This window comes from Orycteropus afer, unplaced genomic scaffold (genome assembly GCF_000298275.1).
Source record: "Orycteropus afer afer isolate SDZICR_OR568_19922 unplaced genomic scaffold, OryAfe1.0 scaffold00041, whole genome shotgun sequence".
Classification (NCBI taxonomy): Eukaryota; Metazoa; Chordata; class Mammalia; order Tubulidentata; family Orycteropodidae; genus Orycteropus; species Orycteropus afer.
In genome coordinates, this window is record NW_006921628.1 from 7,097,600 (window position 1) to 7,111,765 (window position 14,166).

At 37.1% G+C, this 14,166-nt stretch overlaps 1 protein-coding gene across 1 annotated transcript in view; it reads right to left on the minus strand.

Moving 5' to 3' along the window:
- Positions 1-14,166, minus strand: part of DNAH12 (dynein axonemal heavy chain 12) — a 313,213-nt gene that overhangs the window by 61,802 nt on the left and 237,245 nt on the right. The window contains exons 58-61 of the mRNA XM_042780465.1: positions 12,379-12,551; positions 8,483-8,623; positions 6,057-6,215; positions 5,739-5,883 (exon numbers count right to left, since the gene is read on the minus strand). Coding sequence (XP_042636399.1) covers positions 5,739-5,883; positions 6,057-6,215; positions 8,483-8,623; positions 12,379-12,551 — 618 coding nt within the window. The remainder of the gene's footprint in view (positions 1-5,738; positions 5,884-6,056; positions 6,216-8,482; positions 8,624-12,378; positions 12,552-14,166) is intronic.

Below are 14,166 nucleotides of genomic sequence, written 5' to 3' on the forward strand. Positions count from 1 at the left end.
AGCTTTACTGGTTTTTGTTTCTCTAGAGAACCCAGTCTAACACACCGCATAACGTGGATGAACTTGGAGGACATTATGGTGAGTGAAATAAGTCAATTACAGAGGACAAATATTATATGAGTTTGTTATTATAAAAATCAAGGAAATGTTTATCTATGGAAGGAAGTTTTCTTTGTTGGTTACCAGGGGTGGGAGGAGAGGGGAGGGAACAGTGTTAGATAGGTAGAGATAAGTAATAATTTGGGTGAAGAGAAGGGCAATGTACCAAATATGAGTGATCAATATGGTGGCACCCAGGAAGAGGAAGACATAGAGAGGTACATGGGAGGTATAGACAACAAAGGTGAACCCTTTTGCACATACGGTACTGTGTTGTCAGTGAAGGCAAACATGGGTATACGGGTGGATAGATGGGTAGACAGGCTTTACTATTAGGTATGTCTGTGCAGCAGGGAATGTATCCAAGACCATGTATAGGGTTGGAAGACAATGGTTCTACAAGTGTATTTTTATGTTTTGTAAGAATTCCCAGGGGTATAGTAGAGCTGACAAGGCACAAGGTTGTAGTCATTTCTTGGTCACAGCCAGTTACCCAGAGGGAGCGAGTAGGTGAACCTGTGAGCTCAGGACCATAGTCTCAGGGGATATCAAGCTCAATTGGCATAGCACACTACACAAAACATTGTTTCTACCTCCTGCTTTGGCGAGTAGCGACTGGGATCTTAAAAGCTTGCAAGCAGCCATCTAGATGCAATGATGGGTCGGTCTCTCCTTGTCCAGAGCAAAGAAGAATGAAGAAAATCAAAGATTCATGGAAAGAATTAGTCCTAGAGACTGGTACACCATGTGATCTGCAGCCTATATCACTATGAGACCAGAAGAACTAGATGGTGCCTGGCTACCACTGTCAACCACTCAGAGGAGGATCTATGTAGGAGACCCTAGATAAAAAGGGAGAACAATGTGGAACAAAACTGAAAAGCATTTGCAAAAAAAAAAAAAAAAAAAAGGGAGACCAGGTTTGCTGGTCTGATAGAGCCTGGTGGAACCACTGGGATTATGGCCCCTAGCTGTCCTTTAGGTCTGGAATTGAACCCACACCTGTGGTTTCCAGCCAAGCAAAAGACAGGTATAGGAGTTGAACATTTACCTGAGGTAAATACACTGCTTGGAGATAACAATCATGGGAGAAAGAAGGGCTGCTTATGCACAGGGAGACAGCTCAGGGGGCAGGAGTACATGGAGGGATGGACACAGGGAAGAGGTGACTGTTGGGAGGAAGTGGGAAGGGAGCTGTTGCATTGTGGTGAATTGTGGTCAATGTCATGAGACAAAGTGTATGTAAACTGCTGTATGGAAAGTGAATTTGCTCTCTAAATTTTCACCCAAATCACAATTAAAAAAAAAAAAGGCCTGCACAACAAGAACCCTTTTTCTGGATTGGTTTCATTGATGCTTTGTCCCTGAAGTCAGAAATACCTTGCCAGTAAGGACGACGTTTTAAAGTACTTCCAATACTGGACAATGCCCCTGGCCACTCAGAATCCTATGAGTTCAATAACGAAGGCGTGGAAGTGGTTTACTTGCCCCCAAACACGAAGTCTCTAACTTAGTCTCTGGATCGGGGGTCTTAAAGACCTTTAATGGTACTCTATGGAAGGATTGTCAACACTATGCAAGAGAACCCTGATAAGAGTATCATGAAAGTCTGGAAGGATTACATCTTTGAAGATGTCATCATTCTTATAGAAAAAGTCATAAAAGCCAACAAGTCTGAAACAATAAATTCGTGCTGGAGAAAGATGTGTCCAGATGTTGTACATGACTTCACAGGACTTAAGACAGAGCCAATCAAGGATATCATGAAAAAGATTGTGGATATAGCAAAAAAAAAAAAAAAAAAAAAAAAGTGAAAGGTAAAGTGTTTCAAGACAGGGATATTGGAGAAATTCAAAAAGCTAACAGATACCCATTGTTTTGGTTACCTACTGCTGTTCTAACAGAAAATACCACAAATGGGATGGAATAGCTTTAACAAATAGCAGTCTATTCTCTTACAGTTTTGGAGGCTAGAAGTCTGAATTCAAAGTGCCAGGCTCTAGGGGCTGGGTCAAAGTCTCTCAACCTTGGGCTTTAGCTCTGCCTCTTGCTTTTGGCACACTGAAGTTAGAGGCTTTTCTTCACTCAGGCAGCTGCTGGCTGCTAAGGCTGACAAATCCAAGTTCAACAAGAAAAAGGCACAGTCCTATTATCACCAAACCACATGGCTGGCCATTGATTCAAGTCCATTAAAAGTCCCAAGATCAGCAGAGTATGCCAAGCTGCTGAATGAAGACTGCTACATGCAGGGCCCAAGCATGTCATAAGCTAGAGACCATTCCCTAAGCTTCTCTTTATATATGGGAAGCAGACCACATCCGTAAAGCAGCTACTCAGCTTCTTGTGGCAGATTCCACCATGGAGTTGATTGCCAGTCTCATCGTCGGGAATAATTACCACCAACTGCCCAGCCACTCAAAAGTAGGCCCAGCCAAGTTGACATATAACTTTAACTACCACAGCCACCAGAAGAATTAACAGATGATGACTTGATGGAGATAAGTGCTTCTGAACAATGCCAGACAACGAGGAAGACAATACAGAAGAAACAGTGCAAAAAAACAAATTGACTTTAGACAGTCTGGCAGAAAGGTTTTCATTATTCAAGACTGTTTTTGACTTCTTTTATGACATGGACCTTTCTAAGACACAGGCATTGAAACTAAAGCAAACAGTGGAAGAAGGATTGGTACCATATAGAAACATTTTTAGAGTAACGAAAAAGCAAAAAAGTCAGACAGAAATTATGATGTATTTCTGTAAAGTTACACAGAGTTTGCTTGCCTCTCCTGCCTCCCTTTCCACCTCCTCCACCTCCGCCACCCTTGAGACAGTACAACCAACCCTTCTTCTTTTCCTCCTTCTTCTACTCAGCATGAAGACAAGGAAGATGAAAACTTAGATGACGATCCACTTCCAGTTAATGAATAGTTAATAATCATTATGTTGTACAGTTAATAAATTTATCTGTTCTGTATATGTGTGTTTTTGTGTGAAAATCTAATAAATGTATGACAAGAACTGTGGTAACTGACTGTTTATGTTATTGGTAAGGCTAAAAGTAGGCTATTAGTATTAAGTTTTGGAAGAGTCAAAAGTTACATGTGGATTTTTGACTCCATAGGGAGTCGATGCCCCTAACCTCTGTGTTGTTCAAGGGTCAACTGTATATTTGTTGTTGTGTGTAGTCGAGTCACATGAAGACACTCATGTTGTTGTTGTTGTTAGGTCCCCTTGAATTAGTTCTGACTCATAGCGACCCCATTAACAACAGAATGAAATATTGCACCATCTTACACCATCCCCATAATCATTGCTATGTTTGAGATCATTGCTGCAGTCACTGTGCCAGTTCATCTAATTGAGGGTCTTTCTTTCTTGCTGATCCTCTACTTCACCAAGCATGATGTCCTTCTCCAGGGACTGGTCCCTCCTGATAACACGTCCTAAATACATGAGACAAAGTCTCACCATCCTTTTAAGGAACATTTTGGCTGTACTTCTTCCAAAGCAGATTTGTTCATCTTCTGGTAGTCCATGGTATATTCAATATTCTTTGCCAAAACCATTACTCAAAGACATCAATTCTTCTTCAATGTTCCTTATTAACTGCCCAGCTTTTGCATACATATGAGGCAACTGAAAATACCATAGCTTGGGTCAGGTGCATCTTAGTCCTCGAAGTGACATCTTTGCTTTTAAACACTTAAAAGAGGTCTTTTGCAGAAGATTTGTCCAGTACAATACATCATTTGATTTCCTGATTGCTGCCTCTATGGGTTGACTGTGGATCCAAGTAAAATGAAATTCCTGGTAACTTCAATATTTTCTCTATCATTATGTTGCTTATCAATCCAGTTACGAGGATTTTTGTTTTATTTATATTGAACAACTTAAAAATGGCCAACATTAATGAAACAATAATTTAGACACTGGGCAAAGGTGATGCAGACTGTGATTCTTGAGAAAAAGGAAACAAACACAACAAACCCTATTATTCCCTAGGTTTTATGTCTCGAAGTACATTCCAGTGAAGCAAGGAGAACAGCTGAATGTGCAGCAACGCAGTGCTACTGAGTTGGGAAGGCTGAGGTTAGAATTTGAGGTGGCTGAGGCTGATAAAAACTGCACAGTTCCAATTAGATAGGAACTATGCAGAGAAAAAGAACTCATATATCTACATAACAGTACCCTTGACTCTTTGCTGAATACTCTGATGTGCATGCATAAGGCCAAGCAACAAGCAACTCGAGAGCTGCTAACTGGGGAGTTCCCAGAGCTCATGCAAAACTGAGAAGCATTCAAATTCCCATTAGCTATATTAGATAGTCCTTGTCTTTGAGCTACATTAGATAGTCCACTTGGGGGCATTCACCTTAGTGGTGGAGCTAAATTATCCACTGAATAAAGGCCATTCTAAACCTGCTCTAATAAATCTTTAAAATACTCTTTGCATGTCTGACCCATAGACTTAGGACTTGCCAACCTCTACAACTGCTTGAGCTATTTGCTACATGAGGTATTTCCTATTTTATCAAGGCAAATCTCTCTCTCTCTCTCTCTCTCTGGATATACTTCATTGGTTTTGCTTCTCTAGAGAACCCGGTTTAAGACATTTTTTAAAATGTAAAAGCCATTCTTAGCTTGTAGGCTATATAAAAATAAGTCAGGGCTGGATATGGACCACAAGTGTTATTTGCCAACTCTTGAACTAGCAGAACAAAGCTCAACAATCTTTAAAGGAAGACAACAAAATCCAAGCCATTAACAATATAACATATACAATGTCCAACATTCAATCAAATATTACTTGGCATGCGAAGAAGCAGAAAAATGTAACCCATAATCAGGAAAAACATCAGTGCATAGAAACAGGACAAGAATGATGGAATTAGTAGTTCAAATTGTATTCAATTATTTAAAGGAATACACGAACAGAGTGAAAAATAGAAGATATATAAAAAGAAGGAATTTCTAGAGACAGAACATATATGAACTGAAACAAAGAATGAAGGATGAGATTAGCAGCAGATTAAATATTACAAAAGAAATCAGCAAATTCAAAGATAGTAATAGAAACTATCCAACTGAAGCACAGATACAAAAAATTAACAAATAATGAGCAGAGTAGTAATCACTTGTGGCATAATATCAAGCTAATTTATATGTAATTGGAATCCTGGGTAGGAAAAAAACACAACAACCCACTGTTGTCTAGTGAATTACAACTTGTAGTGATGCTATAGGACAAAGCAGAATAGCCCCATAGGGTTTCCAAGGAAGACTGTAAATCTTTACAGAAGCAAACTGCCACATTTTTCTCCCATGCAGTGGCTGATGTTTGAACCACTGTTCTTTTGGTTAGCACCTGAGTGTTTTAACCACTGTACCACCAGGGCTCTTTGGAATCCTGGGTGGGGAGGTGCAAAAAATATTTGAAGAAATAATGGTGAACATTTTTTCCTCAAGTTGAGGAAAACTATAAATCCACAAGAACCTCAATGAACCCTAAGGAGAATAATTAACCTCTCTGAATATCTGAAATGAGGGTTGAAGAATCAAACAGCAGTAACTTTAAACCTGGTATTTCATAAATAGAAAATTATCTGGGTTCCTAACAGAATATATTTTTCTTTTACCTTGTCAGGTCTTAAGCACCGAAGAATTATTATTTTCTGTAGTTCATTTAGTGTTGTATCCATTGGTTGTGGAAATTTAGCATTGTGTGGCTCTTTACTGTCATAGATTGCCCTCCATTCTAATATATTTTCAGAAAAATGCTCCCTAATGGAAAAAAAAAAGCTTAGTATTTTTTTTTTTTCATTGCAGAAAAAAATGGAAAGAGAGATTGCTAGCAAGGGGATGAAAAAAGAAAGCTATAGGACTACTTAAAAATGATTAGATTGCAAATTTACTTATCGCTATACAGTACTAAGTCATCAAATTCCAATAATTACCTGAGTCCTTTAAAGGCAGGATATTCACTTGCACGACAAATTTCCTCCCAGCTTTTATCCTGTAGCCAAGATGGATCAGGATTTTTCTCAGCACTCTTAAGACTTACTCCTCCAGTTAAAAGAAACATCAGTTCCTGGTATTCAATCTCTTTCCTTGCCCTGTATTCCCAAAATAAGTACTGTTGTAAATTGTTGATCTTAAAATTAAATGAAGTCAATTTCAGCTTGTAGCCAGGATGGAGAAAACAAGACTGAACCTAGCCTCCAGCTATGAACAGCTAGAAAACTGAGCAAAATGAGTGAAACAATTGTTTTCTTGAAATTGTACAAGAGCCAGTACAGGACTTTAGTCCTTGAAAGGAGGGACATAAATTAGGTAAGCCCTAAGATTGTCTCAGTTGTCTGCCAGAAGGCACTTTCTGGACCGTGGATTATGGAGGGAATCTAAATCAGAGTTTGACAGTATTGCTGAGCTGAAGAGACAGAGAGAAGAGTCAAGAAAGCCTGAGGAAGCAGCTTCATGATTTAAAAAAAAAAAAAAATTGCATCGATTCTGAGTCATAGCAACGCTGTAGGACACAGTAGAACTGCCCCATAGGGTTCTTAAGTCTATAAATCTTTATGGAAGCAGACTGTCTCATCTTTCTCCTGTGGAGTGGCTGGTGGGTTCAAACTGCTGACCTTTTGGTTAGCAGTCAAATGCTTAAACCACAGTGACACCAGAGTTGCTTCATGATAAAGGAGCTCCAGAAATCTGCACAGGTATCCTCTTGGTTCTATTGCTAAACTCTATCAGGCCAGACAGTGAATGTCTGGGGAGTTGTAAACAAAGTAATTCTCAGATCTCACACCAAACCAAACCCACTGCCCCATCTTCCTTCCGTGGAGAAGCTGGTGGGTTTGAACTGCCAACCTTCTGTTTTGCAGTCAAATGCCTTACACACTGCACCACCACAGCTCCTTGTGAGTTCTTGCAGCCAGGGTTGGGTCTTTGTTGAACACCAGAGGAATTCAGTGGAGACACCAGAGGGATCACATCTTGGTAGTGAAGCTAATGTAGCCTTAGTGTGAAGGCTACTCTAAAATTACCATAAGAAATCTTAGAAAACAAGCCTTGAAAGGATCAAAATAATTCAGTAATAATTTAATTACCTGGAAAAGTAAAGTCTAATACTCTTTAAAGGAATCATTTATCAATACAAAATTCACAACATCCTTAACCAAAAGAAAAATCAGTCAATAGAAATAGACCTAGAACTAACAGACATGATACAATTAGCAGACAAGAATGTTAAAACATCTATTATAAATATATTGAAGGCTTTAAAGGAAAATGTAAACGTAATGAGAAAAATGGATATAGATAGATAGATAGAGATGTATTATTGTTGTTGTTATGTGCCGTCGAGTCAGACCCGACTCATAGCGACCCCTCCTTGGGTTTCTGAGGCAGTATCACTATGGAAGTAGTGTATAGACACAGAAATATAAAGAAACCCAAAAGCAACTTCTAGAGACAAAAAACACCATGTTTGAAATATAAATTCACTCATTTCTTTTTGCCCTCAGATGTATAGAAGTTAAAACTATTCCTTACCAGCAGACCTGCCCTACAAGAAACATTAAAGGAATTCCTTCAGGAAGATGGAAATCTGTATTTACACAAAAGAACGAGAGGACCAGAAATGGTAACTATGTGGGTAAACATAAAAAATCCTATTATTTAAATCTCTTTAAAAATTGACTATTTAGAGAAAATAACCACAATGTACTGTGGAGTTTTTAACATATCTGCCAATAAAATATATGATACATATATGTGTTATTGTTCTCTTTACAGACAGGCATGTCTATTATTATTTACAGGCAAGGTGATCCCTGGGGGTTGGTTCAGTGCCAAGTCTGAAGGATATCTAAGGGCCACAGTCTCAGGGGTTCCACCAGTCTCCATTAAGTCTGGTATTTATGATTTTGAATTTTGTTCTACATTTTCCTCCCACTCTAAGACCTTCAACTGTGATCAGAGTAGTCAATAGTGGTAGACAAACACCATCTAGATTTTCTTGTCTTAATCTAGAAGAAGCTGTTGCGTTAGTCTTTTAGGCTAATTGCGTCCTTGAGTCTTTGATTTTCTTCACTCTCTTTGCTCCAGATGGGGACAGACCAATAGTTGCATCTTAGATGGCTGCTCACTAGCTTTGAAGACCCCAGTTGCTATTTAACACAACAGGAAATAGAACATTGTCTTTGTGAACCATATTATGCCAATTGACTTAATTGTCCCTGAAGACTGTGGCCCTAAGCCCCCCAAGCCCAGTGATTCATTCCTTCAAGTTGTTTTGTTATAAGAAGCCGTATTTTTAAGATTAGGTCTTTCTAGTATGTTTTCTAAATAACTAAATTAAGAAAAAAAATAAGTAACTTACAGAAGAAGATTGGCACATAATAAAAAGGAAAACAACATCTTGTCCTTCTCAAATAGTGATCGGCATATATTACAATACAAGTTGTATGTGAAGTGGTCATTTAAGTATCGGAGACGCTTTTCCAAAATTTTGGATTTGTTACTAAAAGGTTAAAAAGAGGAAAATATACTGGGTCAAAATAAAATTAAGAAAAAACAAAAACATATGAATTAAAATGTAAGCTGTTTTCATTTTATCCAGTATTAAAAACACACTATGTGTAAAACTGCACACACACACAAATAAGTGAATGTAAAACTGACAAAATATGAATAAGCTCTACATATTGTATTAATGTTAATTTCCCAGTATGAAATTGAACTTTAGTTATGTAAGATGTTACCACTGGAAAAACTGTGTGATGGCTATATGGGACCTCACTAAACAGCTTTTTTTTTTTTTTTTTTTTTGAAGTTTCTTGTGAATCTATAAGTATTTCAAAATAAAGTGTTTTTTTTTTTTTTATAGAGCATAATGCAATGAAGAAGTGAAATATGGTTAACACTATTTCCAAAATCCTACATTTCTTATTCTACTCTAAAATAACTGAAAACAATCAGTTAATCAACTATTTGAAGCTCTATTAGTATGAGGCTACAGAGGGAAAAAAATGTAAGAAATAAGGATGTATGAAACATTCACATACCCCTTAAAATGTAGATAAAGATCTACACATTAAAAACACACATTAAAAATCAGAAAATATACAGACAAAAGTGTCTATTTCTACGTAGGGTTATGACTGTTACTTATTCTTTACACTTTTTTAATATTTTTAAAAATTTTGCAGTATTTTTTTCCATTAAATTTTTTAAAAGTAATATTTGTGGCAATGTAAAATGACATAGTCATTCTGAATAATAGTTTGGCAGTTTCATTAAAAACTGAACAGCAACTACCACATGTCCCAGCAATGGCACTTCTGGACATTTATCTCAGAAAAATGAAAACTTACATTCACACAAAAACCTGTCCATGAATGTTTATAGCAGTTTTATTTATAGTAGCCAAAAATTGGAAATAACTCAGATGTCCTTCAACAGGCGAGTGATGAGACAAATTTGTATGTTTGCATCACAGAATATTTCTCAACAATAAAAAGGAGCAAACTATTGGTACTTTATTAATTGAAATTAAACTAAACTGTTGTTTAGTTTAAAAATGGCTTCATGGGGTAGTTTTGCTTCAAGGCTTAAAGATCATTTCTTGCCAATATATTCAGGTGTTTACCCATTGTCAATAGATCTAGTAAGTCTGGTTTTCATATGAATTGGTAGTTTCTATCCCCAATTTTCTTCCTGTTGATCAAGATCCATCTATTGGGTCCTTGATGAAAATATTCAATAATGGTAGCTGAACACCATCTATTTCTTTTGATCTCATGGCAGAGAAGGTAGTAGTTTATGAAGACAAACTTGTAGTCTATTTCCTTCTCCAATTCTTGGGTCTCCTTTTTCCTCTGCTGTTCCAGGTGAATAGAGACCAATTGTCATATTCTGGTGGCTGCTCATAAGCTTTTAAGAACCTAGGCACTATTCCCTGAACTAGGAGGTAGCAGACTTCATGTTTTTATTACTTTTAGAAAATTCTCTGCATGTATTTCTTTAAATAAAACTTTGTCCTATTACCTTTTTTCTCTATATACAGGATTCCAATTATACACAGGCAAAACTTTTCACTATGTCCTTTTTCCTCTGTGCTTCAATATGCATATTTTCTTCTAATCTGTAAACCAGCTCATTAATTTCCCTTTTGCGTTATCTAACTTGCATTAAACCATATATTGAGATCTTAATTTCAATCACTGACTATTTTGGTTCTAGAATTTCCATTTAATTCTTTTAAAAATAGATTCCAAGTCTCTGGTGAAATTTGCCTTCAACATATTGATAGTTATTTTAAAGAACATGAATGATAACTGTTGTTATTGTTTGGTGCCATCAAGTCGGCCCCGATTCATAGCGACTCCTCCTCCTTGGGTGTCCAAGACAGTATCACTTCAGAAGTAGATTGCCCAACCTTCCTTCCGAGGAGTGGTTGGTGGGTTTAAACAGCCAGCCTTCTGTTTAGCAGTCAAGTGCCTTAGGCATTATGCTACGAGAGCTATCTAAATCACCTATTGGTCTATTTCTATTGCTTGTTTTTTTCACTTGGTTTTGGCATTTCATGGTTTCTTAGCATACTATGTAAACTTTTATTAAATATTAGACACAGTGTGTGAAACACTGTATGGAATCTGAATAATGTATCTTCCTCTGGAGAGTATTTAATTCTCTCCAAGCAGAAAGAGAGAGAGGACATAGGCAGATCTACTCAAAGCTAGGCTTCACACTTTGCTATGTTTGCTCTATTTCCCTTACTTATAGGAAATAGCTCTTCTTGAGATCTCAACTGAGTATGTAGCAGCACCCCTCCATCTTGGCAGCTTCTCCAGTCTCTGTCTTACCAGCTTCAGGAAATTTCTGAATAGTTATTTATCCATCTAGCTGCAGCTTTCTTTTTGTTTCCTTACTCTGAAGTTCTCTCCTCTCCAGGATCTTGTCCCCTCAACTTCCAGCCATGAGGCAGCACCAAACTCCAACCTCTGTCTCCTCAGTCCAGCCTAGATTGCTTACTAGCCCTAGATTGCTGCTTTCCACTTTGTCTGTTCCTTTGCTCTGAGAGTTAGATAACACCCTAAGGGAAAAAGTAGAAGTCTATATGGGCCTCAACTTGGTGTGCTTTTCTTCTCTCCAGTATCTTGGTTCCTCAAATTCTGATTTCATCAGTTACTCTCCAAATCCTTTGAAGTTTTTATATGTGTTCCTAACAGGGACAGTCAAATAAAAGCTACTGTATAATGGTCAGAAGCAGAAGTATCTTATTAAATGTCAATGACTATGGATTTTTGGTTTTAAAATTTCAAAAAGTTTCATTTGGATCTTTTTCAAACCTCTTGTTCTCTTTTCATTGTAGCTTACCTTTTCTTAAGTTTTTTTTTTCTTTCATCTCTTTAATCTTCAAAACATACTTATTTTATGTTCTTTTTACAGATCTTACAAAATCTTAAATTATTAGGAATGCTAATCCTCCTTGTGGGAGCTCTGGTAGCATAGTGGCTAAGGCACTTGACTGCTAACCAGAAGGCTGGCGGTTCAAACCCACCAGCCACTCCTCGGAAGGAAGGTTGGGCAATCCAATTCCGTAGTGATACTGCCTCGGAAACCCAAGGAGGGGTTGCTATGAGTCAGGGCTGACTCAACGGCACATAACAACAACAACAACAACAATCCTCCTTGTTTGTCTCATATGCTCTTTCATGGTAGTTCATTTCCTTATATGTTTGCTAAAGTTTTACTGTGAGCTCATCTTTGACAGGAATCATTTATTATGTAGAAATTCTGAGTAGCCTAGGTTGTGGAAGTGTGCCTCCAGAATAGTTCTGTGTTTCAATCTTTCATGGCCCTAGATGACCTTGGGGTCATAGCCTGGAACCAACATTTATGCTAATTCCTCAGCTTGACTTTCTTCCATTATATGGGTGCATAAATTCAAATTCCAAATCACAATTGGGATAATTTAGGAATTTCAATCACTCGAGATTATTCCATCGAGAGCCCATATAGAAACAAATTTCTTTTAGTCCCTATGGTAAAACTTATCATATTTATCATATTTTTATTAGCATGTATCATAGTTACTAAATATTAGACATTGCTTTAAACACTTTACAAATAGTATCTCATTTAATTTTCATAAACAATTCTATAATTTAGATACTATTATTATCCTTATTTTGCTTACTACAAAAATAAGAAAAAAAAGTTAAAATTTTTAAAGAAGGAAGGTGAGAATAAATGATGCTAAGTCACGGTTACCTGTCATGAATAGAGTTGATATAAAGGTTCACAAACCAGCTCAGAGAGTATTGGTACATGGGATCAATGTTAGCCAGGTCTGCAATACTAAAGAATAACACTGATGAATGTTTAGCGATGGGTCTGTAGCCTTCTCGAGACTCTGCTATTTTGAGTTCTGTTTTTTCTGCAATCTAGGAGAAGAGAAAAATCAAGATTAAGAAAAGAGAGAATGTATAAAAAAAAATACCTCCTAACCAAAACACAAAGTTTATTTTAAAAAAAGAAGGGGGGAGGGCGTGGGAGAGGAAAGAAGAAAGAGGGAAAGGGGGAGGAAGAAAGGGAGGGAGAGACAGAGGGAGGAAATAAGAAAAGAAAATCAGCATTGCAGATTAACGGTGTGATTAGCCATCAACCATCTCATTCTTATTTGAGGTGTACCAAAGCCGTTAATCCTTGCTTATTCATTGCCTGATTATGACATGTGTCTACTACAGTCATTCATCCCCTTTTATGAAAGAGAGCGATAGAGAGCATGTATATATATTTAATGGGTCAACATGTTTACCAGAGCATAACACAATGTCTGACGAAGTAGTTACTAAAAAAATGCCTGTTGGCTACGGAATGTTTATTCCATCATAAAAAGGAGAAGGTCTAATACATGCCAGGACTTGAATGAGCCTTGGAAACAGTATGCTAAGTCAACTAAGACACAAAAAGACAAATATTATATGATCCTACTTATATGAAATAACTTGAATAGATAAATAACTAGAGACAAACAGTAAATTAAGAGTCCTTGGGTGCCACAAATGGTTAAGTGTTAGATTACTAGTGTAAAGGTTGTTGGTTTGAACTCACCCAGAGGCAGAAACGTGAGAAGCTGAAGGCAGGTGGTACTGGACATTAGTGCTAAAATGTATCAGGACCAGAGTTGATTTCTATATGAAAGATGAATGTGCAAGGGAACAGACACAAATGTTTTACAAAAGAAACTGGTCTTCAGGGGGTGCAGAGAGCACAGGTGAGGATCACACGGCTCAAAGACAGGGGGAGAGACACAGAACATAGCAACTTAATGCTTTCTATTTACTTCTGAGGCCTGAGTGTACTTCATGTAATTGAGTTATAAAATATTCCTTTGTATTTTTTTTTATTTGAGCTAATTTGAGTGGGTTTCTTTTCCTTGCAAACAAACTTTTCCAAGAATTAAACAGTATAATCATAAATGAACTAAAAAGGTAAGCTCTGCACCTCAATCTTGACTAAAGATTAAGTAAGTAAAACAGAGTTATCAGCCATGGAAATTAATGACCTTTTACCTATGAAAGCATAATCTCAGCATTCCCACTGATTCTTCTATTTAAACCTTAACTTTTCAATTCAAATGCCATTTAATCATTAATATCAACATCAAGCCAAAAAAAAAAAAAAATCCAAATACTGTTATTATTTCTAACCAGTACTTAATAATTTAACTCATATTCCATGGCTTGATGTTCAGTATATTTATAAAGTATTTTTGCTAATTCCTTACTATGAAATACTAGACTTGATAAATAGATATGGTTTCTTTTTATCATTTACCACTAATATCCTCCAATCAAGGAATAAGACATTTCCCAAGAAATAAATATTGCAAGTATATGTTAGACATATATATTAAAAGGGGATAATTGTTTATAAAAAAAATTCCTGCTATATAGGAGCTCTGAAAGCATAGTGCCTAAGGCACTTGACTACTAACCAGAAGGCTGGCGGTTCAAACCCACCAGCCACTCCTCGGAAGGAAGGTTGGGCAATCCT